The 23,373-nt window shown below is 55.7% G+C and overlaps 1 protein-coding gene and 1 long non-coding RNA gene across 21 annotated transcripts in view; one reads left to right on the top strand and one right to left on the bottom strand.

Annotated features, from left to right (window-relative positions):
• Nucleotides 1-22,656, top strand: part of NRXN2 (neurexin 2) — a 96,852-nt gene extending 74,196 nt beyond the window's left edge. For 7 of the 20 annotated variants that reach the window (XM_072789725.1, XM_072789724.1, XM_072789723.1 and 4 more), the window contains 4 exons: nucleotides 3,457-3,546; nucleotides 6,921-7,246; nucleotides 9,566-9,644; nucleotides 21,508-22,656. In XM_072789725.1, coding sequence (XP_072645826.1) covers nucleotides 3,457-3,546; nucleotides 6,921-7,246; nucleotides 9,566-9,644; nucleotides 21,508-22,394 — 1,382 coding nt within the window. In that variant the 3' untranslated portion in view covers nucleotides 22,395-22,656. The remainder of the gene's footprint in view (nucleotides 1-3,456; nucleotides 3,547-6,920; nucleotides 7,247-9,565; nucleotides 9,645-21,507) is intronic. The other 13 variants (XM_072789733.1, XM_072789734.1, XM_072789731.1 and 10 more) reach the window with 3 other exon arrangements.
• LOC140612385 (uncharacterized) lies at nucleotides 14,093-16,901 on the bottom strand. Its single transcript, XR_012013634.1, has 2 exons — nucleotides 16,685-16,901; nucleotides 14,093-14,505 (listed from the first exon to the last, which is right to left on the bottom strand). It is a non-coding gene; the product is annotated as an uncharacterized lncRNA (long non-coding RNA).
• Nucleotides 22,657-23,373: the final 717 nt, after the last annotated feature.

Here is a 23,373-nt window from a genome sequence, read left to right as displayed (position 1 = left end):
GACCATAGAAGCTTAGAGAAAATGAACCCCAAAGTCTCAGAGAATAAGGGACACAGTCAAAGGGAGAGAATGCCACGTGATGAGAGTGCAAGCACATTCCACAGACCTTCTCTGGGAGTCTCCTAGGTGTCAGGCTCTGAGGACACAGGGAAGCAGGACATAGCCTCTGCTTGCAGGGAGCTCACAGTCTAGGAGTGGGAAGCCCGGGAATGCAAACAGACCTGGTTCCACAGTGTCACACAGTGTGACAGCTGTGGTGGCCCAGGATAGACCAAGATTCTAAGGAGCAAGGGGAAGGAGAGGATGAGGACATGGGAAAAATGAGGAGGCAGAGAAAGAGCCTCAGAGTGCGGGGGAGCCAGGGGAGGAGTGATAGAGAGATATGGGAACAGTCACTGGGACAGGAGCAGAGACGGAGGCAGTCCCGGAGTGATGCAGAGAGATATATGGAGATGTTGTGGCACAGACCCAGCCAGTGGGAGAAGAGGTGGACAGAGCTTCAGGAGGGAGAAGAAGAGAGCCCAGTGCGGGAGACTGAGAGGGAGGGGCAGGAGGGAACTGCAGAAATGCAGACTTGTGGAGGTATAATCTGGCTGAGCGACCCCACAGTCACACACGGGGGCGACCAAGGAGAAGGGAGAGCATCTGCAGCCTCACTCCCTCTCTGAGGCAGAAGTGACAGCCGAGGCGGGGGCAGAGTGGCTGCCCCACGCTGGCTGAGAAGGGTGTGGGCAGAAGGACAGGGAAAGGTGCAGGTGTGCAAACTCTCACAGGCCTGCTTACACTGGTGTAAAGATGCAGGTTTGTACCCCACAGTCTCTGGTGATGAAGAGAACCACATGGTCCCACCCTCCCAAAAAAAAACTACAGAGGCTGATGGACATATAGGACAAACACAGACACACAGATGACTACAAATACTCATAAGGTCAAACTGACATTGGAGAAAGGAAAGCCCTGCTGAGGGAGGCCTGCCTACACCAAGGTTCTGGGCATGTGTGGGGTCACTCAGGCACACAAACACTCCTGTGTGAAGTCTTGCGTGTGTGCAGGCCAGGCTGTGTAGGTGTGACTGCCCTACTGTCACCAGGCTTCTCTCTCAGCCACACTCATGTGAGGGCAACCTTTGTAGCAGTGAGGACCTCAGCCGAGGCTGAATGGGACTATACTGGGAGGACATGAAGGCTTCATCACATCAAACCATGACTTGGGTCCAGAGCTTCTTCCCATGGAGCCCATGCCTGCTCTCCTCTGCTCAGGGACCCCTGGCTGGGGATGGGGAAGACTGCTGGGTGTTCCCTCACCTGTAAAGCAGTGCCCACCTGTGTGCAATGTGAGGGCAGACGGTCGACGGAAGCCGAGTGTCATCCTGAGCAACACTGACAGGCAGGGTTGGCAGGTGGCATGGCCCAGAGCCTGGGCCTCCAGACTTTCAGGGAGCACAGAGACTCAGCTCTTGGATTCTGAGTCAGCAGGACCTGCCTTTTAATCCTGGACTGTCTACTGACAAGTTGTCTGGCCCTGGGTGAGTCATCCAGCCTCTCTGACTGTTTCCACCTCTGAAAGATGGGGATAATATGCACCTCATAGTAATATTGCGAGAATTCCATAAGATGGCCCAAGGAAAGCACTAGAATGACATGGCCTAGAGGAGGTGCTCAACAAACAGAACTTCTGTTAGAATTGTTATGTACTCCAATGAGGCAGATGTACATTTTTCCCTTCCTCTCAGGACACATACAAGGACAGATACAGGCACACACAGGGGGTCCCTAAAAGACTCCTGCCCTCCTGAATGTGCTCTGCGTGTGTGCTTCCCCCACCTTGCCCTGTATGACTCCCTTCTGGTCCCTTCATCTCTCCTCCAGTGTCTTCTTTGGTACCTCTCTCTCCCATCCCCAGGAGGGGGATGGCCTAAGCCACCTCTAGCAGAACAAAAAACACTGCTGGTCACTTGCCAGTCTCCCCTGCTTGGCTGGGGCACTCTGTGGGTAAGGGCCAGGGCTTCATCCTTCATCTTCAATACCCGGCACCAGAACAGAGAAGGCACTCAAAATAGATGTTTGTTGAGTGACTAAAAGAGTAAACAATCCATTTTTTTACTCAGATACTAGTGACTTAAATCTGTAGGGAAGGCAAGGGCTCGTTGCGTCAGAAGCACCTAGTCAAGGCAGCAGCCGTGTACACACGAACACGTGGTGTGCTTGTCCATGGGGGGTGTCCATGGCATGCCCAGGGCCCAGGCCTCACTGGAGGCCAGCGCAGCTATGCAGTGTGAGATGAGCAGGAAAGCCCCCCCGCCAACAAGTTATTGAATATTGTACATGGTTTCAATGGGAGGAGTGGCCAGATTCCCAAAGGAAATCATTTCCATTTCCACTGCTACAGACTGGGATAATCCACAGTCCGTGGATGCAGATAGGAGCATACCAAACTCCTAGGTGCACACACACACACAGTCTTCCTATCTCCAAGGCCTGGACAGTGGTGAGTGGAGAGAGGGACAGGTAGGGATGAGAAAGGGTGGGGTTAGGAACTGTGGGGAGGAGCCTAAAGCAGAAAGGGTAGTGAGTGACAAGGCATCAGGAACTGGACTAGGTCCCTGGGGCAGAAATGAATGGGGCAGAAATGAAGGGACCTGAGCAGAGTGGAATCTGAAGGTCTTGGAATGGGGCTGGAGGTGGGGGGGATGGCTGTGGGAGAGGCAGAGAAGGGCAGAGGGGTGGGTGGGGCTGTGGGTGGCGGGGTGACCTGTAGCAGTGGTAGGCAGAGGGGATGGTGGGAAGGGTTACAAGGCTGTGGTGATGGGCCCTTTGGAGGAAGGGATCAGGGTGGAAGCTCGTGGGGTAGGGGTGTGGGGTGAGCTGGCAAAGAGCACAGTGGGGAGCCAAGCGCAGAAGGGAAGGGGAGCTGAGTGCCTGGAGAAGTGGTTTAAATGTTACTGTTAAGTGCGAGTGCCGGGCCACCCCCTAAATGCCGCATAAACCCCACTTAACCCATCCCTCCCACTTCTAAACCACCCTCTAAACTCAGTAACCAGCCGGGCCACTGACCCCTCCTACCCCCTAACTTAAACCCGCTAAATGCCCCTCCCTGCTCCACTGCCCCACTTTGGGATGGGGAAGGAAGGTGGGCACAACAGCTTGAGCAAAGATAAACCTGTTTAACCTCTGACCTTTGACCTTCCAGCTGCCTTTTCCTTTTCTGCTACTCCCTGTCTTTTTCTTTGGGTCACTCGTGCCCCTAGGGTGGGGCTGGCTCTGGATGGGAGCCTAGGGAGGGGATGGGGAGGATAAGGGACCCAGCGCTGCTTCTCCCGTCTTGGGTGGACCTTACCCCCTTTCTGGTGGATGTTGCTGCCTTACCTTGAGTCTCCTGAGAAATGCGTAATTACTTTGCTAACTCCTTTGGACTTCGTCGCCTGAGAAACCTACTGTCTTTCTAAACTTTTCCAAGGAAACTTTGATAACGAGCGCCTGGCGATTGCTAGACAAAGAATCCCCTACCGGCTTGGTCGAGTAGTAGATGAGTGGCTGCTCGACAAAGGTAATTAACCAGAATTAATTAATTAATTAATTAATTAACTTTAAAAACAAGATCTTAAAGGTGCAGAGCTCTCTCTTTCCCCACCGTGCCTTCCCCATCGCCCACCCCTTAGGGAAGGGACTGATCATCCCACCAGGATGCCCCCTTCCTCTCTAGAGACAAGAGTCTTCGTCTTTAGAAGTAGAGGGGTGGTTTGGGACTGGGCTAGGGTTTTGCTCAGAAGAGGTTTCCAAACCCCGAATGGGCGAGGGTGATCCTTGAGATTGTCCAGTTGAGACTCCTGACCACCCTGGTAAAGCAGGCTGGAGGGCAGATCAGGAGCGGGGTTTTATAAAGGGCCAGCCAGAGGGCCACAGTGCATTGAGAAGCAGGAAGCCTTTGGGAAACAGGAAGTGCTGATCCTAGGATCCAAAGGGAGGGTGGGAAGGCTTCACTGGGGTCATTAGAGGAGGAAAGGGATGAGTGGGGGGCCTTACATCCTACTGGAAAGACCCCTCTTTCCCAGGGGAGTGGTGGTGGGGCACTGTCTCTGGAATGGACTCCTGTTGGTCTGGAAGGCCTCTCAGAAGTAACAGAGGCGGGGGTAGGAGGATGCTAGGAAGGGTGTCCCATCCCACGGGGGTTTCTGTGCCTACTGAGCTGGTGAGCAAGACAGAACAGGCTAGCTGAGTGGCTATGTGTAGTGAGGCACTGCTGGGTGTGAGGGAGAAGGCCACTTGTCACCAAGGGAAGTTGGGGCCAAGGGCAAAGCCATCCCATTCCCTTCGGAGAGGGGGCGAGCTCTGTACCTCTAAGGCTAAACTCTAGGGGGGAAGTAGAGCTGTTAAACCCCTATCTAACCAGCTGATAACTGTGCTTTTAAATGTCCACTGGGGCCTGCCCCAGCTAAAACCCCCAAATGTCACCTCCAGCCCCTCATACAGCCAGCGGGGACTAAACATGCTGATAACCAGATGTGATAAATCCATAACAAGACAAAAAGTTAAAGGGACTGTAACAGACATCGCTAAAACCTACAGCCCCCAGCCGCACTGGGTTGCTCATTCCAGCGGGGTGAACTTTAACCCTTTGAGGAGTTCATTGTGGGTGGGGCCACAGGGGCCAAGTTCGCTGACCTGTGTAGCTTCCTCTCCATTACCCACCTCCCTCTCCTAGAATCAGAGAGGCCAAGGGAGCAGCCTGGGCTGAGGCTGGGACAACTTGTGACCCCCAGGCAGGCAGAGCTGGACAGGCCCAGGGCGGGGTGGGTGGTGGTGAGGCTAGTGGCTCAGGAGAGGTTGAACCCCAGCTGTCCTTTCCTAGCTATGGGGTCACGCCTTCTCTCTAGAGCCCTATTTCCTCTTCTGGAAAGTGAAAGATTGGGCAAAACGCTCTGGTGTTTCCCAGAGGTGGAAGGAAGAGCTCACTTCCCCTTCCAGAAGCCTTGTTCCCTCCTGAGAAGGACAGGGAAAGTGAGCCGGCTGGCTCAGCCTCCCTCCTGGAGGCTGCCGGGAGAATGAGAGGAAGTAAGGAGCAGGAAGGTATTTAAAAACAAGATCTGGGCACTCTTGGAGGGATTATTTTACAGTCAGCATCTGGCATGTGGTAGGTGCTCAATAAATATTTATTGAATGAATCAATTTCCAGTTCCAAAACATATCCGGTGAAGCCCAAGTCCCATGAGATGCTTCCCAAGAAAGAGATTTGTGGTAAAATGAGCTTGGGAAATGCTGAATCCTGTTTCTTCCTCTTGGAGATAGATACATGTGGACGTTGGTTTAATAAAGGCTCTGAGAAGTCCTGTGAGAAAGAAACCTGTCATTTAATTGTGAAATGTTTGCTTCCCAAACTTGTTCAACCACCGTGAGCCTTCTCCTCTTCATTTTCTCCTAACTTTTATGCCTGGGAATAATCTCTGGACGCGGTGGTCCTCAGGCACTCTCTGGGTCTAGTATTCCAGCTGCTACTAACCAGTGCTCAGCTTTTGTGGACGGAGTAAGGTGCTGGGCACTGGGAGGGTGCTGGAGGAGGAGAGGCTGAGCAGAGGGCCAAGCAGATCCCTGCCTCAAACCCCCTGCCATGGGTGGTCATTGGCTACAGGCCACACAGATGGTTGGATGGCCCAGGGAACCTGTGTTTCCAAAGAGGGAGTGGGTTTCACAAGTTGGACTATCCTCAGCCCAGGTTTTGGGGGCAGGGCTTACAGACACCTAACTCTAAACCAGATCTTTAACGAGACACTAACCAGAGGCTAACAAGGGCTAAGCCAGGTTTTAAACCCCCCAGCGCCAGCAGCTGAAGGTCCAGGGGAGCAGGGGCGATGTAGTGGTTCCTCTGTGCCCCTCCTCCCCAAATAAGCAACACCAAAACCAAAGTTAAATCTAAACTTAAACATAATAAATATCTTTTCTAAAAACCAAACCAAAGCAACAAACTCAGAGGGTTAAACCGACCCCCGGATCCACTAAAACCAAAGAAAACAGCCAAACCCCACCCAGGTGGGAATTCTGAGGTGTCACTGCTGAGTGGCGGGGGGGGGGGGGGGGGGGGGGGGCGAGATTGGAGCTGGAGCGGTTTTTTGGCTGTCAGCGAGCGAAGCAAGGTCCCTTTAACATTTTCCATCTGTGTGCTTGCACATCCTGGCGGGGAGGAAGGCCTCTGCTGTCCAGGGCCTGGTCCCCTGGCAGTGGCTGGGCCTTGGAGGGGGAGGTGGGGAGGAGAGACGGGAGCCTGGCCAGAGGTCGGAGGGCTTGGTGGTGGCTGGCAGGGCAGAGTGAGGCCTGCGTGGCTGCTCCCACCCTCACGCACGCCAGCCCTCCCCCCACGCACCATCCTCCCTGGCACCTTGGTGTCCCTCCCTCTCTGCTTTGACACGCACTGACCACTTGGCCTGGCAGTCTCCTTCTCTGTCTCTGTCTCTTTGTCTTCTCTGTCTGCTGCTTCTGAGGGCTCTATGGCTCAGGGCTGGACACTGGGCGTGAGACGTTTGGGGAAGCAGAGGGAGAAGATGGGGATCCAACTGAAGGAAGGGAAAGAAGGGGGGGCGACGCCCCTGGAGCAGGAGTGGAGAGGGGGATGGGAAGGTCAGAGGCTTGAGCATGGGGGGAGGGGGGGCTGGGCTCCCTCCCTTTCCAGCCCTTGTGTGCCTTGGGGGACCCGCCCCCTCCGGGGTCCCTACCTGGCTGGGCTAGGGGCTGTGGCTGACAAGGACTTTCCCTTTGGTGTCTGCCCCCTCCTCGTTTCTCCAACCCCCCACCCCCTTTGCTGGTTTCCCTCTCCATCCTCTTGCCTTCCCTTGCCTTCCCTCTGTTCTCCCTGTCCCTTTCCAATCTGTCCCCGCTGCCTGTCCCTCCCCTGTCTGTCGCCCCGCCCCCGCCGATTCCCCTCCCCACCAGGCCGCCAGCTGACCATCTTCAACAGCCAGGCTGCCATCAAGATCGGGGGCCGGGATCAGGGCCGCCCCTTCCAGGGCCAGGTGTCCGGCCTCTACTACAATGGGCTCAAGGTGCTGGCGCTGGCCGCCGAGAGCGACCCCAATGTGCGGACTGAGGGCCACCTGCGCCTGGTGGGGGAGGGGCCATCCGTGCTGCTCAGTGCGGAGACCACGGCCACCACCCTGCTGGCCGACATGGCCACCACCATCATGGAGACCACCACCACCATGGCGACTACCACCACACGCCGGGGCCGCTCCCCCACGCTGAGGGACAGCACCACCCAGGTGAGGGTCTTGTGGGCTGATGGATAAGGAGTGAGGCTTTGGCAGGGTCGGGGGTGGGGCTGATGTCTACACAGCAACTGTGGCACCCAGGGGAGGCTCCGAGGGGTCTGGGGGCATCCTGGAGGCTGCTGTATCATCCTAGTGGTCACGGTGGTGGTTCGGGTAGGGGGAGAGGTCTCCTTTCATGATGTGACCTTTGCCTTGGTGGCCAGGGGTGTTGTAGATGGGAAGGTGGCACTATTTCCAGGGGCCTTCCCAGTGTGACAGGGGAGTTTGGAGCTCCAGCCAGACCAGGCAAGACCACCTAAGAGGGAGGAAGTCTGGACCGGGGTGAGGGTGAAATGAGCTGGTCTGCCGGCCCCAGAACGGAGGCCAGGCCCAGTGGCGTGCGGGGAGCGAGCGGCAGATGGATAGAACCAGGGTGGCATCGCTCTGGCGGGGCGCATAGGTGAGAGCACTGGGGGTGCCTAGAGGCTCAGCTGGGGGCTGGCGGAGGCCCCGGAACAGCATCTGCCTGATTCCTGGTGCCCTTACAGCGGGACGGCAAGCCTCCTACCTTCTCGCATCTTCTCCTCGTGACTGTGAGCAGGTGGCCCACCTAGCAAGCCTCGTGTTCTCTATGTCTAGTGCCTGAGGGGCTGTTGGTGTGGACAGTTTGGTGCTTTACCCTTCGCCCTGCCTGCCCCACCTGCTCAGGGGCTCTCTCTAGATCAGGGCAAGCCTCGGGGATTTGAGTTTATCTTCTCTTGTATCTGGATGGGATTGTACCTGGGGAGTGAGGCTCTCATGGGGCAGGACAGGCCTGGCTGTCGTGATGCCGAAAGCCAGTTGACCACATGTGACTTACAGAGGCAGCTCGGGGATCCGGCTGAGTTTTCTGGTTGTCGCCAGCAAGGACTGTGGCCCAGGGAGGTCTCATACCTGGCATGGTAGACCCACCACCCTCCCAACCCAAGCTACTTCTGTCCCTCATCACCCATGGCTGTTGAGCCTCTGTGCCTAAAGAAGACTCTGTGCTCCCAGGGGGAGGGGGAGGTCTGGAGGCAGCCTGGGGAGCAGGTCCCAACTCTACCACTGGCCTGCCTTTAGCGTCTGGAAGTGAGGGCTGGATTCCATGAGGTCTAAGTCCACTCATCCCTGCCAGTCTGTGCTGTAGGGGGCCTGGCACCAGCCAACAGCCTCGTGCAGGTGAGAGATACAAGTCTGAACCCCCTTCCCCTTTGCCTTCACTGCCAAGAAAAGCAAGGGGACCTGATTGACAGGCCTTGCCCCAAGGAGCAGGGAGCCCTGGGAGAAAGGCCTGGCCCTGCCCAAGGTTGGGCACTGATTATGCCCTGTGCCCAGAGGCAAGAAGGGCCAACCAGTCTCAGTGGGAGGGTGATGGGCAGACCATCCAGGTGGACGGAAGGGCTGGGGCCTTCAGGGTCACAGTTGTGTTGGGAGAACCTCCCCAGGAGAGGCTGGTGCTGAGGGGGACAAAGATGCTGAAGAAAACCAGTCTTCTGAAGATGAGGGTGGGGTGGGGGGTGGGGGGTGGAGAAGAGGCACCATGTGACCCTTTCACCTCTACCCCCCAGACTCCTCCCATCCTTGGTCTTTGGGAACTACACCCTGTGGTCTCTCAGGCTCCATTCCTGCCTGGACTCTGGGTTTCCCTCCCTGGGTCTCTTCCCTAACACACCCCGAGCACACTCCCCTCTCTGTCCCCTTACATTCACTCATCTTGGGGATTCTCTTTCTTTGCAATCAGGAGGAGAGAAAATGCTGACAAAGTCGGACTCCCGTTGCCATGACAACCACAGCCCTAATTATTGTGTGCAGCCTGGTTCCGGGCTCTGGGAAGGGGGTTGGGAGAGAGACGAGGGTGGTGGGGTAGTGAGGTTGGATCCAACAGCCACCTGCCCCCCCCAGGTCCTGCTCCCCTTCTCTGCCTGTGCTGGCCTCCAGAAGCCCCCATGCCTCATCTCATCTCCCCCATGCCCAGACACCCCTTGCTCTAGCCCTGCACCCCCAGGTCCAGTGTCCAGTCTCCCTTGCTTCCTAGAAATAAAAGGCATAACATGTGCCATCTCACTGACCCCAGGGAGCTGTGGGGGCTGCTGTGGGGGCTGCTGCAGGGCAGGCTGTGTCTTTGCACAGTGGGGCAAGGGAGGCCCCTCGATCACCTAGACAGCAATGGGAGAACTGGGGCATGGACCAAGGTGTATGTCTCAGGCCAGGACCCATCTTCTGTGTAGTCCCACACCCCAAGAGGTGGCTTTGGGGCCTCCTGACCCACCCCCGAACCATTTCCTCCCCCACCCCTCCTCTCGCCCACAGAACACAGATGACCTCTTGGTGGCCTCTGCTGAGTGTCCGAGTGATGATGAGGACCTGGAGGAATGTGAGCCCAGTACTGGTGAGTGCCTTTCCCCCCTCCCCTGCCCCGGGCCCGGGTGACGCTGGTGGGAGGGGGGGCGACCATCCCTGCCACTTGGCCCAAGCCCAAGGGGCCTGCTGCCAGGCCTTAATTTTCCCTGATAGCTTCCTCTGTCTTCCTGCAATTCCCCTCCAGGTCCCTCAAACTGTCCCTCTGGCAAGGCAGTTTCTGGCCTGTAGGTGCCCCTCTGAGGTAGTGAGATCCTTAGCTGGGGATCCTGGGGTTGAGGGCCAAGGAATCCTGGAAGGAAAGAGGGAAACTTTTCCCTAGAAAGAGGAGTAACTGCAGCTTCCATGAGTCTTCATGGGGTGTGGGGTGGGGATGGGGGGTAGGTGGGAGAATGCAGGCCTAGGAACTACAAATCCCAATGGCTCTTGGTCCAAAACTACAACTCCCATCAGTCCCTGAGGCCTGATTTTTCCCTGGATATCTCCTGGATCCAGAACCCTCCTTACTCCCTGTCTCAGGGAGGCAGCCAGACAGACACTCTGCTATGGCTGCCAGGCCAAGCTGTGGTGGTTATACCACACGGCAGCTCTTTGCCAGGCAGTCTGCAGTGAAGAGGTGCCCTGAGCCAGACCTGTCCCTTGGTGAGATTGGGACCTGAGGTCTGGTCTAGATTTCTAGGGGAGCAGCTGCTATAGCAGGAGAGCAGGGCTGGGAGGGAAGGCTTCCTGGGGTTGGCATTCCAGGCCTCTGCTGGATCCTCGCAGCTGGAGAGAAGGGTGTGGCCCCAGAGAGAGATCAGATTGGTAAAGGAAGGGTGGGCCTTGAGTGCCAACTGAGAAGTGTGGGGTATGGAGTGGCACAGTGGGTGCAAGGGCTGCTTACCTGAGCAGGTTGAAGGTGGCCAAGAGGAGCCGGGGGAAGGGAAGGCCTGAGGAGCTGAGGTCCTGGTGCTTACAGCTGGCAGCAGGAATGGAGGAAGGAATAAATGTGGCCAGATTTCCCAGCAAGGAATCATGGGACTTGGTGGTGGCCTGTATGAGCCTGTGGGAGTCTCATCCCTGGCTTGGGTTTCCAGAGACTTCTCCCAGTTACTTTGCAATGGTGGCACCTGGGCTGTTGCTACTGGAAGGCTGGAGGTTAGGGCAGATGTCTGCAGGGCTGGGGGAGGTGAGGTGGGCTGTGTGACTGGGGCATATCTTGTGAATCTGGCCTGGGGAAGCAGGGGCGTCTGCCAGTCCCAAAGGAGATGCTCAAGCTGAGGATAGGCTGCAACTGTGGAAGGAGTTTGGGGAGAGCAAGAAAAACCCTGGAGCCTTAGGGCAGGGGCTCCAGTTTCAGAGACCAGGGGCAGAGGCAGTTCTGGGGCAGGGGCACCCTGACACCATAGGCCAGAGCTGAAGAGGGTTGTTTGGTGGTCCTGGGCCCCGAGGCACTTGGAGGAGCTGCAGGCTGTTAGGTTGGAAAGGCCTCCTCATCCATAGCCAAGAGCTGGTGCTTTCTGGAACAGACGCCCTCCACAGTGGGGAGGCCCCTCTGCTGGGGGGCCATCTGGCTCCATCTCACTAGGCGATCTCAGCTCAGGGATGCGCCTGCACTCTCTGCCATTGCTCTGGGAGGTTCTGGGCATCTGGCAGCTTCAGTATGGCACTTCCCCTCGACCCTGCTTTACCCCTCTAACTAGTCAATACTGGGGTTTCCTGGAAGTGGAGGCAGTGTTTCTAACCCAGGCCTGCCAAAAGTGGCTGTGACCAACGGCCCCATGAGGGCCCTGGGATAGGACTCTGGGGACAAAGGGCTGGCAGGTCATGAGAGAAGGGCACTTGGCCCCCTCACATGTGTTTACACACATGTGCTCACTCTGAGAAGAGGCTGTGGGGTGAGAGGAGGGGTCTGCTCTCCCCAGGCCCCATGGAGAAGAGTGTTGGGCCAGGATTGGTGTGTAGGGACATGCAGCACATCCCGGACTGTACCAGGGCCACATGCTATTCCACCAAGGTCCTAGCATCCCAGCCCCAACCTGGAGTCTTATCAGGGGCCTGGCTGTGGCACCGAGTGTGTACACCTACTGGCCAAGCTCCCCTAGGCTGTGTGGGAACAAGGGAGTGAGGAGGATCTGAAGTCTGTGGGTCAGCTGCCCTCCCCCAATCAAAGGGCCAAACCTATGGGGGGAGGATGGAGGGTGGAGGAGGAATAGAAGCTGGGGGAATAGGGAGAGGCTGCAGCCCGGCACCCAGCTTTAAAAATAAGGACAGAGGGCATGCTCAAGCCTCCAGAGGAAATCTTGCAAAGCCCCCGGGTCTCCCCAAGGTGACACACATCTGATTTCCATATTTGCGCCATTCTGAAATGCTTTAAATTGGATTTTTATCCTGGTGGGAGGCCAGGCAAAGACCAAGATGACTCCAGAGCCCCTCAGGCTGATTTAGACCATGCTACCCCCCTACCTAGAGGGAAAGGGGACTCCAACCAGGGGCCCTCTCATGCCCCTGATGCAGGGAGGCTTTTTCCTCTGGTAGAGGGCCAGGCCTCCTTGCGCTCCAAGGTCAGTGTTAGAGGTGAAGGCAGCCTGGCTGGAGACAGTGGCTACCCAGGGGCTGACTCCAGGGCATTTGCATCCCTCCCACCTGCCAGATCGTTCTCCCTGGGTCCCGATGTCAAGCCTGGGATCATCCCTACTCACTTCGACCCTTTCTCTTGACTTGGGCACCTTCACAGATCCCAAGCCCCCCTCTTTCTCCTCCTCGCAGCTTGGTGAAATCATCATCCAACATGGTTATTTCACCTGAGGTTGGAAATCCAGTCAAAGAAGGGTATTGTTTGATAGACACAGTGTTTAAATTCTTTTGAGTGGGAATGCCTTGAGTCGGGGCGTGCTCTGCATAGTGGGTAATGTCTCACGGTCTTACCCAGCCTGACCCACACATTATGTTATGGGCCTGGCCCCTGCAGGGATGGAGTCTGCACCCCTTGAGGCACATAGGAAGTGCACACACACACTCAGATCCACGGAGGCATACATTTATATGCAAGCACACATGTCTGACCAGAGGCACACACACATATATCCATGCACATACATTAATGGATCTCCCAGCAAGCTCACACATGCCCACTTGCTTGCGGGTGCCTACCTGTTTGGACACACAGGGTTTTACCCTTACATATGCTTGTCACACAAGGTGTCTTCAGCCTACTGAGGCACGCTCACACACACTTACACTTATACCTATTGAGGCACAGACCAATGTTTAGGATCACAAGCACATGCTCAGAGGCACCCACATATTTCAGACAATCATGATGCGCATCTATGTACAGCGTGAGCTTGTCCACACAAGTCTTCTGACTCCCAGGGTTCCACGTTCACAGTCGGCTCACAGAAGCACATACATGTGTACAGATCCACCTGCATAACACAAGTGCTCTGACCGTCCTCCACGTGTGCTCAGACTTGCAGATGCTCACAGATGTTTCAAAAGGACCATGTACACATGTTCAGAACAGGCATGTACTAGGCATAGGCACACATATATACGCATTTGCGTGGGTTCAGAGAAGCACATGTCTGTGCTGGGGCTCCTAGAAGTGCATGTGGCACAGCTCCAGCCAACTATACACTCATGTTCAGACCTGTGGTATCCTGCCAATAAGTTCACTTGCACCAGGATGTACAAACGGCTCCTCAAAGGGATATCCTTGTGGACCAGCAAGTGTGCCCATTCCAGAGGCATGCCTGTGTGCACACCAAAGGCACCCATGTGCTGAGATCCACAGGGTACATGTGCACACATTCTGAGGTGGGCCGTGTGGACCTGGACCCAAGGGGCCATGCACATTCACACATTGGTATAGATCCACACTGGCACCCCTCTCATTGCCCTATGATGGGGGGCCCTTGGAGGCCCACCTTAGCCCAGACCCACAGATGCTCATTCTTACATTCATACTTATGTGTTCAGAGACACACACATGCTCAGACACACATATACACACACATATACACACTCAGATTCACACACATGATTGGAGTCATACGCATGCTCACACCTCTCAAGTCATACAGACTCATACTGAGTCCTACAGTGACTACACGCGCACACACACAAACACACACTTATGTCTACACTGGCCCACCTGGGCCCTCACAGGTACTGATGCACTTACTCATGTGCTCAGATGTCCACATGAGCTGCACATGAGAGGGCTCACATTCTCAGCCAGCCCCTCGGGCCATACAGACATGTTCAGACCCAGTAAACCGTCTGCCTCCCTGTGAGCACACACAGCTATTCAGACCCACAAGTGTACACACATGTGTACTCAGATTCACATACTCCCACATGTGTTCAGACCCACAGAAGCAGCTCATGCACTCACCCCATATGTGTGCACCCCTTGTGAGGCTTTGCCCCCATGCACACATACACGAGCCCCTTAGAAGCATTCATAGGCTTAAGTCCACAGACTCACAGACACACTTGCTCAGACATAGCTTTTAGCTCAATCACAGAGGCACAAATGTTCGCATTTTGCAGCATTTCTTAAGGTAACACTAAGTGCTATGATAGATAACCTCCACACCACCTGCAGTTTAATACAAAGAAATGTATCTGTCTTTCATGTAAAGTTACAAACCAGTGTTCTTGTTTGGTGGGCAGCTCCTCTGCAGGTGCTAATCCAGGGCCTTGTCCACTACCATCTTGAAGCTGACCCATCCTCACCAGGTGATATCCCCAGTTGTGGTGGAAGTTGACCAACAGGCGAAGTCATGAAGGGGTAGGCTCTGTGGGCCAGGCCCGTGAGGGAGACGCACACTGCTTCTGCTGCCTCTGCCCACTGCTATCTGGAGCTCCCCTTCCAGGACGGCGGGGATGGGTGGCCTTGCTGTGTCCTCAGGAGGAAGAAGAAACAGATTTTTTGCCCGCTGTGGCCTTTGGGTCACCAACAGTGCACTTCACTTTCCTGATACCCACAGAGCACAGCCACCCCTCCCCGAGAGAGGCATCCTGAAGCCTCACCCAGTCAGAGCAGTCATCGCAGATGTGAGGATGTCTGGCAGGTGGCTGCCCACTTGTCGGGTCCAGACTGGCTCCCAAGGACCCATATGTGGTCTGGATCCCCATGAACTAAGAGGATAATTGATTCTACTGTTCACACAGCTCAGCACACACTCTGAATCCAATGGGGGGCCAGAGGCAGCCACCACAGTAAAAACTCTAATTCAAAAAAGGGAAAGATGGAAGGAGACACACAGAGGCCTCTAGTTCTAAGCATTGAGGAAATTCAGTCAGCATACATTATATGAGACTCCGGCCCTGCACTGAGACTTCACCTCTGCAGTGGTCGAAGTTTCCTCCTTAACCCTTGCCTCTACTGTCTCCAAGAAACCTCCTCTTTGTTTTTTTTTTTTTTTTTTAAGATTTTATTTATTTATTCATGAGAGATACAGAGAGAGACACACAGAGAGAGAGAGAGAGAGGCAGAGACACAGGCAGAGGGAGAAGCAGGCTCCATGCAGGGAGCCGGACGTGGGACTCGATCCCGGGTCTCCAGGAGGACACCCTGGGCTGAAGGTGGTGCTAAACCATTGGACCACCCAGGCTGCCCCCTCTTCTTTGTTTGTGGCTGTGGCGCTGCCCCGTGTGAGGCTCTGCCCAGTTCTTACCCTCCATGGCCATCTCTGAAGTCACTGTTGGGAAAATGTCCTTCTTGGGGGCCCCATGGTGTTGACACTCCATTTCCTGCTCCTGCATATTTGGGGGTCCCAAAGGCTCAAGCCGTCAAACTACACCTAGCATTCTTTCCTATACATACTTGTCAAGCCCTTTATTTCCTTGTTTCTCTGATTCCTTGCCAGTCCCTTAAGTTTGCAGTGACTATTTTGAGGGCATTTGAAACAGTAGGTGGGGAGGCCACACCCCCATCTGATCTGATCTTCGAGGCAATGGCTGATCCCTCCTTACTAGGGGAAGTTTCACTGGGTCATTGTCTCTCAAAGCCTTTTGGACCTCTCTTGTGATTGACAGGCTGGAAGCAGTGGCTCCTTTGACTACTTGGCAAGCCCCACATTTCCGGGCTCTCTCTGTTCCCTTCTCTGCTTGCAAACTCACCCACTCTTGCCTAACTTTGTCTTGTAATATGTTACTGAAAGCCGGCATTGTCACCCTGACTTTCTGGCATGTTCCTTTTGTGCCTCAGCCTCAGCAGGTACATGGCCTTCCCTGTAGGTCATCACCAGCAGGGTTGGAAACAGGTAACCTGCCACTGCAATTTATAGTTCTTCATCTTTCCAGCTGTTTTCCTTGGATTGTTATGTGGAGGCTACCGGCTTTTGTGATGCGCATTTCTAGTGCAGTATCTGTATTAGTTAAGGTAACATTTGTTTCCGTAACAGATAACCCCCACTCTCAGTGGGCACTTCAAGGCAGGTTTCTCACTCAGGTGAAGCCCTGCCAGGGTGCTCCTGGTCAGCAGGTGGCTCTGCCCCGAGGGGTGCTTTGGGAATCCAGACTCCTACCATCTTATAGCTCCTCTACATTCAACATGTGGTTTGCAAGGTCACCGGAAGGAGGAGAAAGAGCATGGAGGATCGTACACAGGAGACTTCTGTGGGCCAGTGCCCGCAGTGCCCACTGCTCAGTCCTACGGCCACATCTAAATGCAAGGGATGCTGGGAAATGTAGTCTCAGTGCCCAGCAGAAGGAGAATGAATTTGGGGAAAGGGACATTCACAGAGGCCTACCTCATGCTCAGACCCACGGTGGCACACTCACATGTTCTCAGTGGCCTTTGGGTCACAAACAGTGTATTTCACACTGCACACCAGGCTCAGAGGCAGGTGGACACACACACAGCCAAGAAGTTCACTTGCATGCACACGTTTGTTCAGATTCCTGGACACGCACGTTCGTGTGCTCAGATTATCATGCTTTGTGCACACATACACATAGATTTGGAGATATATGCCCAGGTGCACAGAAACAGACTGAGGATGTGTTCTTCTGCGTGCACACACACACACACACACACATGCACACACATGACACACCTCCACCTGACCTTGAATTCACCTTGATGTTTGCTGTTGCTGAGCTGGTGTTTCCAAGTGGGGTGGGGCACCTTCCTTCAGGCCACAGTACACAGTTGCACAGGTGGTTCCCTGCTGGAACAGGTGAGTAAAGGCTGAAATCTAGCCGGTGTTCTCTACTCACCAAGCCACGTGTCCTGGTCCTGGGAGCAGGGCTGCTGCGTTCCCAGGACGTAGACAGAATATCTCTTTTCTGATTGTGTACAGATACCATTTGCCAAGTCATGCACCTGAAGGGCGGTGGCCACACTGAAGGGTTGCATTTTTTCTAACCTACAGGAAATGCCCTGTAGGCTAATGACTTTCTGGTCCGCAAAGCTGAGGCAGGTACCAGGTACTGGTGGATGGGCCTCAGCCTGCTGATTGCTTAGCCTCAGACACTCCATCTCAGTTCCCGATGCTCCTTGGAGGGTGGGTACATCCTGCTTGGGTGGGAATGGGGTTCTTGGGTAGAGGTAGGGGAGTTAGGGGAGCTGGGGGAGGAGGGACTGGGAGCTGGAGTGGGGAAAGGGTGCTCAGGAACAGCTGGTGGTCTGCTTGGCCAGAATGGAATTATCTTTAGTAAGTGGGACTGACATGCCCGGACATTCAATCTCAGAGTGGAGGTGGGTGGCATCTGTGATAAATGCACCTGTGAGTACTTTCCAAGCACTGGAGCTGCCTGAAGTGGGGGAGGGGAGGGAAGTGGCTGAGGCTCTTTATCAGACTCCCAGGGGCGCCCCATCCCAGGGCGCACCCTTGTAGAGCTGAATCTGAAGTCCTGGGCATCACTAGTCCCTCCAGTACCCGGTAGGAAAGGCAGCCCAGGGAGGCCCCGATTGGACTTTCACAGTGAGGAGTCTCTGACGGGTCCTCCTCTGCCCCAGACCCTGCTAACTCCTTACCAGGGCAAGCTTGCCTGACCCCTCTTAGACCAGTGTATGACCCCAGGATAACCCAGCAGCCGGTGTTGCATGTGACTTGGTGGCCACAGATCCCAGATCTATGGGCTTGGGTGAATATAGGGGAAAGGAGACAGTATGTGGTCTTGGCAGCATACTATCTTGGAGAGAGCAGGAGCTGTGGGAGGCAGAGATGGAGGCTGGTGTAGAGGATGTGAGTGAGCACAGGACACCCTCAGGAGATGCTGTCAAAGCTGTGGACAGAGAAGGGCCCAGGGCAAGCTCCCAGAGAAGCAGAGGATGCAGGGACGGGACTAAGACCCAGATATAGAGGCCAGGACACAGCTGGAGTTCAAGGGCAGGGATGAGTCAATGTGACCAGGCTTGGCAGGGCTCTGAAGCCTAGGAGAGACTGCATGTGGGAACTTGGTGGGAGGGGGGGGTGCTGTGTGCCCCAAAGACCTAAAGAACCAGGAATTGGGAGGCAGATGGTTATGGAAGGCTCAGGCTGGGCAGGATTTGTCTGTGGCTTAAGGCCTATAGCCCCCCCAACCCTTCCTAGTCTATCTGGGGGTGACAAAGAGTAGAGAGACAGAGTCTGTGCCCTGGTTGGCCTGATCAGCCCCTCTAGGGCATGACATGTCCCAAGCAAGGGACTCTTCCCTGGGCCCTAGCTTTGAGCAGCTAGCTGAGGGCCACAAGCCTGCCTAGGACAGCCTGATCCTGAAGCTTCCAGGAGCAACTGGTGGCCTCATGTAAGAGCTAAGGTAGAGATGACTGTGGGTGAGAGCTGGGTGCATGGAGCAGGGCTCCCATCAGGCTGAACTCAGCAGTGCCTGCTGCCTGTGGTCCAGGAGAGGAAGGGCATTCAGAGCCCAGCTGCTCTTGCTCATGAGAGGGGCTCCCACCCCACCCCACCCCCAGATACTTGGCTCAGAGGAAATGCTTGATGAGTATTCTTCTCCTTCCATTGGTCAGAATACAATGAGCCCCTCCTCTGTGCCAGGCCCAGGGCTGGGTGCTAGGGAGACAGGCAGATGGGCCTCAAGGCTTCCCTGGCAGTAAGCCCAAACCAGAAGCCTTCCTGGAAGAGGAGATTATTTGGCTGGACTTGAAGGATGAGTGAGATATGGGCAGGGGCAAGGTGTTCTGAACAGAAACCAAAGGTCGGAAAGAGGGCAGGTGGTATGAACCAGCAGGGAGGGGACCGCTACCATGATTGGACATAGGCTGTCAGTCTCCCCCCAAGAGCTGAGAGCTGAGTGTGCCCCTTGCCCAGGGACCAGGGTGCTGGGCCATCCATGCTGGGTCCAGGGCTCAGGAGGGGATGAGGGGATAAATAATTCATCCTAAGGCTGCAGGGCTGTGGAAGCCAGGCTGTGGCCTCACCCTGGGCCTGGAGCCCAACACCCTAATTTTATAGATGAGGAAATGGAGGTCCAGACAGTGAGAGAAGCTTGTCCACAGTCATAGAGGAAATAATGACAACAGGTCTGTGGCCTCCCAGGTTCACAAGCTAAGACTCAAGCAGATGACTGCAGGCATGGGGAGGATGCACCATGCCTTTCCAGGCTCTTTGTGAGACTTGGCTCTCCCTTGGCCTCTGAGGACCACAGCAAGGACTGGATAGTCCATTCATTCACCTTCCCTGACACACCTAGTGACCTTGGGAAGTCCTGCCCACCCCAGGCCTTGACATCCTCTTCCATTAAAGGCCAATGTTGGATGGTCCCAGCTCCACAGAACATGCTTGTCTGCTTTTGGTTCAGTTTCTCAGTGTGGCCAGGTGCCCCGGGGCTTCACAATCAGGGGTGCAGGTGAGCCCTGGGAGATTGGAGCATGGTGGGAGGAGCAGCCCGAGGAGCTCGGCAAGGCTACAAGTTCAATGGCAAGATTTTGGCTGTGGCTGGCCAATGTGGCCAAGGACAGCTCTTCCAGATTGCTGGGGCTTGGGATCCAAAGAGCAGAGTGTTTAAATAGCAAGCACGGAGACTGGAGGGCTCAGGGTGCAGGGAGCAGAAGAGCTGCAAAGATGTGGCAGCGGCACACGGCTGGCTTGGCTGCAGCGAGGCAGGCAAGACCTGGTAGCGCAGCCCAGGGACGTTTCCATCCCTGGGAGGGGGTAAGGGATTGTGGAGTCTTGAAAATCACACCCTACAGAAACCAGGGAGAAGCACTCAGATGGGGGCAGGGCTTGGGTAGAGGGAGAGCCAGAGAAGAAATTTCCAGCTCCAACCAGACCCAGAGGTGCCCCTCTAAGAAGACGAAGCCCTAGAGCCAGACTCCAGCTAGCCTACCCCACACCAGTGGGCTTACCATATTTGGAGAAGGGGCAGTGGATTGATGGGAATTGTAGTTGTTGACCCAGGGCCTCATGGGAATTGTAGTCCACACCCCTTCGAGGGCTAATGGGAGTTGTAGTTCTCACCCTTAGGGGCTGATGGGAATTGCAGTTTATGCCAAGGGTCCCTCAGTTATCAGACCTAGGGAGAGAGGAGTCCTAATCACCCCCACCTCCCGCCCCCCAAAACCTTCCCCACTAGTTCCCCTCCCCCTCCCCTGGGCCCTGTATTAGCAAGTGCTTCCTTCCCAGATGGCTGTGTATGTATTTTCTTTTCTTTTTTTGCTTTCTTCTTCTTTCCGTTGTTTTATTATTGTTTTAACAATAATAAGAGGGCCAGAGGCAGTCAAGCCCTGGTCAGGTCCTGGTGGCCCATGGGGGTTCTGGGGAGGGGGAGGGGGGAAAGCCAGTGGGGGTCAGAGGTGGAGGGTGAAGAAAGAGAAAGCTGAAAGGGAATTAGAGTTAGCTCAGGACTCAGGCATTCCTGTCCACTTCCCTCCCTCCCTCCCACCCCCTCCCCACTTCCCCACCTCCCTGCCTCTACATGGCTTCTCACCACCTTGCCCAAAATCCTATGGGACAGGACCCTTCTCCAATGTGTGTTTCCTCCTTGCCCACTCTTCCTCATGGACCTTGTCACCTCCCACCTTCAATTTCTTGTCTTCCCATGGCCAGCCTGCAATAAACCTTCAAAGCTCCTTCCCATGATCATCCCCTCAACTCTTCTCACCCATGTAGAAATTCCTACCTAGCCACCAGTCATGTACCTCTTCTCCCCACCCTCCTTCCCGCTGCTCCCCACCCCCAATGCACGCTGACACCAAGTGGTGGTATGAATTTCTCCATGCCAGCCTGCACTGTACAGATTTTAGCTTTGTGTTTAATGAGGGGGAAGAGGGCACAAGTGAGGGAGGAGAGAGAGTATTCAGGAGGAAGCAAGATGTCCAGGGAGAGAAAAGTGAGGGAGGGAGATACCAAACAGATAGACAGAAAACGTTGTACGGAAAAGTTGTTTTTTCTTATTTTTTCCGGGAGAACCCGCTTACACAGCTCTGTTTGTAATTTTTTTCTTCATGCTAAAATCACACGGCCTATTTGTTGATGTAAGTTGCCTGAATTCCGTGGTATGCTATCTTCTTTTTTAAAAAAAAAAAAAAACAAAAGCAAAAAAAGAGAAAAATCTAGAAAAAAAAAAAACCCTAAAAGATACTGTTGTTAGGTTTGTTTAAATGCTGCTCTTGTATCTGTTTTTAAACCTTAAACCAGTAGAGTTTTTTTTTTTTTCCATTTCTTTTCGATTTCCTTTCCTTTCTGTTCCTTTTGGTTTCTTAAGACAAACAAAAGACCAAAACCCAGTGAGCCACAGAGCCCGTGCGTGGGGTGCCCAGGGCATCTGAGCCGCTGCCCGCTTAAAGCGCAGTGCTCCGGCAGGCTGGCGGGCGGGCCCGGCCCGCTCTAGTCTCCGCCAAAGCCAATTGGAACCGATTTGGGTGTGTGAGGCTGTTGTTTCTCTCTCTGTGCCCGCCGCCTGCGCCCTGGGCCCTCGCTGACACCCTCTCTTCTCTCTTCTCTCTCTTGTTCTAGGAGGAGAGTTAATATTGCCCATTATCACGGAGGACTCCTTAGACCCCCCTCCCGTGGCCACCCGCTCCCCCTTCGTGCCCCCACCCCCCACCTTCTACCCCTTCCTCACGGGCGTGGGCGCCACCCAAGACACCTTGCCCCCGCCCGCGGCGCGCCGCCCGCCCGCCGGGGGCCCGTGCCAGGCCGAGCAGGACGACAGCGACTGCGAGGAGCCCATCGAGGCCTCGGGCTTCGCGTCCGGGGAGGTCTTTGACTCCAGCCTGCCCCCCACGGACGACGAGGACTTTTACACCACCTTCCCCCTGGTCACGGACCGCACCACCCTCCTCTCACCTCGCAAACCCGCTCCCCGGCCCAACCTCAGGACAGATGGGGCCACGGGCGCCCCCGGGGTGCTGCTGGCCCCCTCCGCCCCGGCCCCCAACCTGCCTGCGGGCAAAATGAACCACCGAGACCCGCTGCAGCCCCTGCTGGAGAACCCCCCCCTGGGGCCCGGGGCCCCCACGTCCTTTGAGCCGCGGAGGCCCCCGCCCCTGCGCCCCGGCGTGACCTCCGCCCCCGGCTTCCCCCGTCTGCCCACAGCTAACCCCACGGGGCCTGGGGAGCGGGGCCCGCCGGGCGCGGTGGAGGTGATCCGGGAGTCCAGCAGCACCACGGGCATGGTGGTGGGCATCGTGGCGGCCGCGGCGCTCTGCATCCTCATCCTTCTCTACGCCATGTACAAGTACCGCAACCGCGACGAGGGCTCCTACCAGGTGGACCAGAGCCGGAACTACATCAGTAACTCGGCCCAGAGCAATGGGGCGGTGGTGAAGGAGAAGGCCCCGGCCGCCCCCAAGACGCCCAGCAAGGCCAAGAAGAACAAAGACAAGGAGTACTACGTCTGAGCCCCGAGCCCCGGCACCGCGCCCCACTGCCAGCTGCCCCTCTCCGGGGACAGGGGCGCCCCGGGAGGACGGTGCGCCCTCTCCCTGCCGGCGCTCTGGGGACCCACTCCCTGGCTGCCTCAGACTTCTCTCACGAAGAGGAAACGCAAAAAACAAAACAAAACAAAAAAAAACAAAAAACAAAAACCCGAAAAAAAAAAGAGAGAGAGAGAGAAAGAACGAAGGAAAAGAAAAAAGAAAGAAAAAAAGAAAAGAAAAGAAAGAGAGGGAAAAAAAAATTAGGAAAGGAAACCCCGTGCTCTTCCCCTTCCTCCTGCCGCCCGGGGCGCGCGTGGGCGTCCGTGCGTCCGGGGGCCTGTCTGTCCCTCAGCCCTACGCCCGCCCCGGGCAGGGCACGTGCTCACAGCCCTGGGTTGATTTATTTTTTTAAGGTGTGTGTGTGGGGGGGTAGTTTTATTTTGGTGGGGTTGGGCGGAAAGGAAGGCTGGGGGTTTTGTAAAGTGTCCACTCCTCATCCCGTTGGTTTTCTCCACTTTTCCTCCCTGCCTCTGGCCCTCCTGCCTTCCTTCTCTTCCCAGCCCTCCGGCCCCCATCCCAGGCTTGCTGCGTCTCTCTGTCCCCACCCTCTCCACTTCTTTTGTGTGTGTCTGGTTTCTCCCTTTCCTAACTTTGGGTTTCCAGAGTCGGTGGGAGAAGGGCGGGTGGGTGGGCCCAGCGGCCCAGCGAAGGGGGGTGGGGAGCAGGGGCGGGGCAGTGGGGTGGCCCCCTCTGAACGCCCCGACTCTCCCATCTAGGAGGAGGTGCTGGCCTGGTGCCGCCCAGGGAAGGGGCTCCTGCCGGGGAAGGCCTGTTCTGTTGTGTGCCGCCGGGCAACGTGCATTGATGGGGGCGCTGCTGGAGGAGCAGGGGTGGGGGGCGGGTGGGAGGGGAAAGGCAAATGCAGATATATATTAAAGACAAATTATCTAGATACCGCGAG

Source organism: Canis lupus, chromosome 21 (genome assembly GCF_048164855.1).
Source record: "Canis lupus baileyi chromosome 21, mCanLup2.hap1, whole genome shotgun sequence".
NCBI classification, from domain to species: Eukaryota; Metazoa; Chordata; class Mammalia; order Carnivora; family Canidae; genus Canis; species Canis lupus.
The sequence above is the reverse complement of the archived record's forward strand: the minus strand, read 5'-3'. Positions and strand labels throughout refer to the sequence as shown.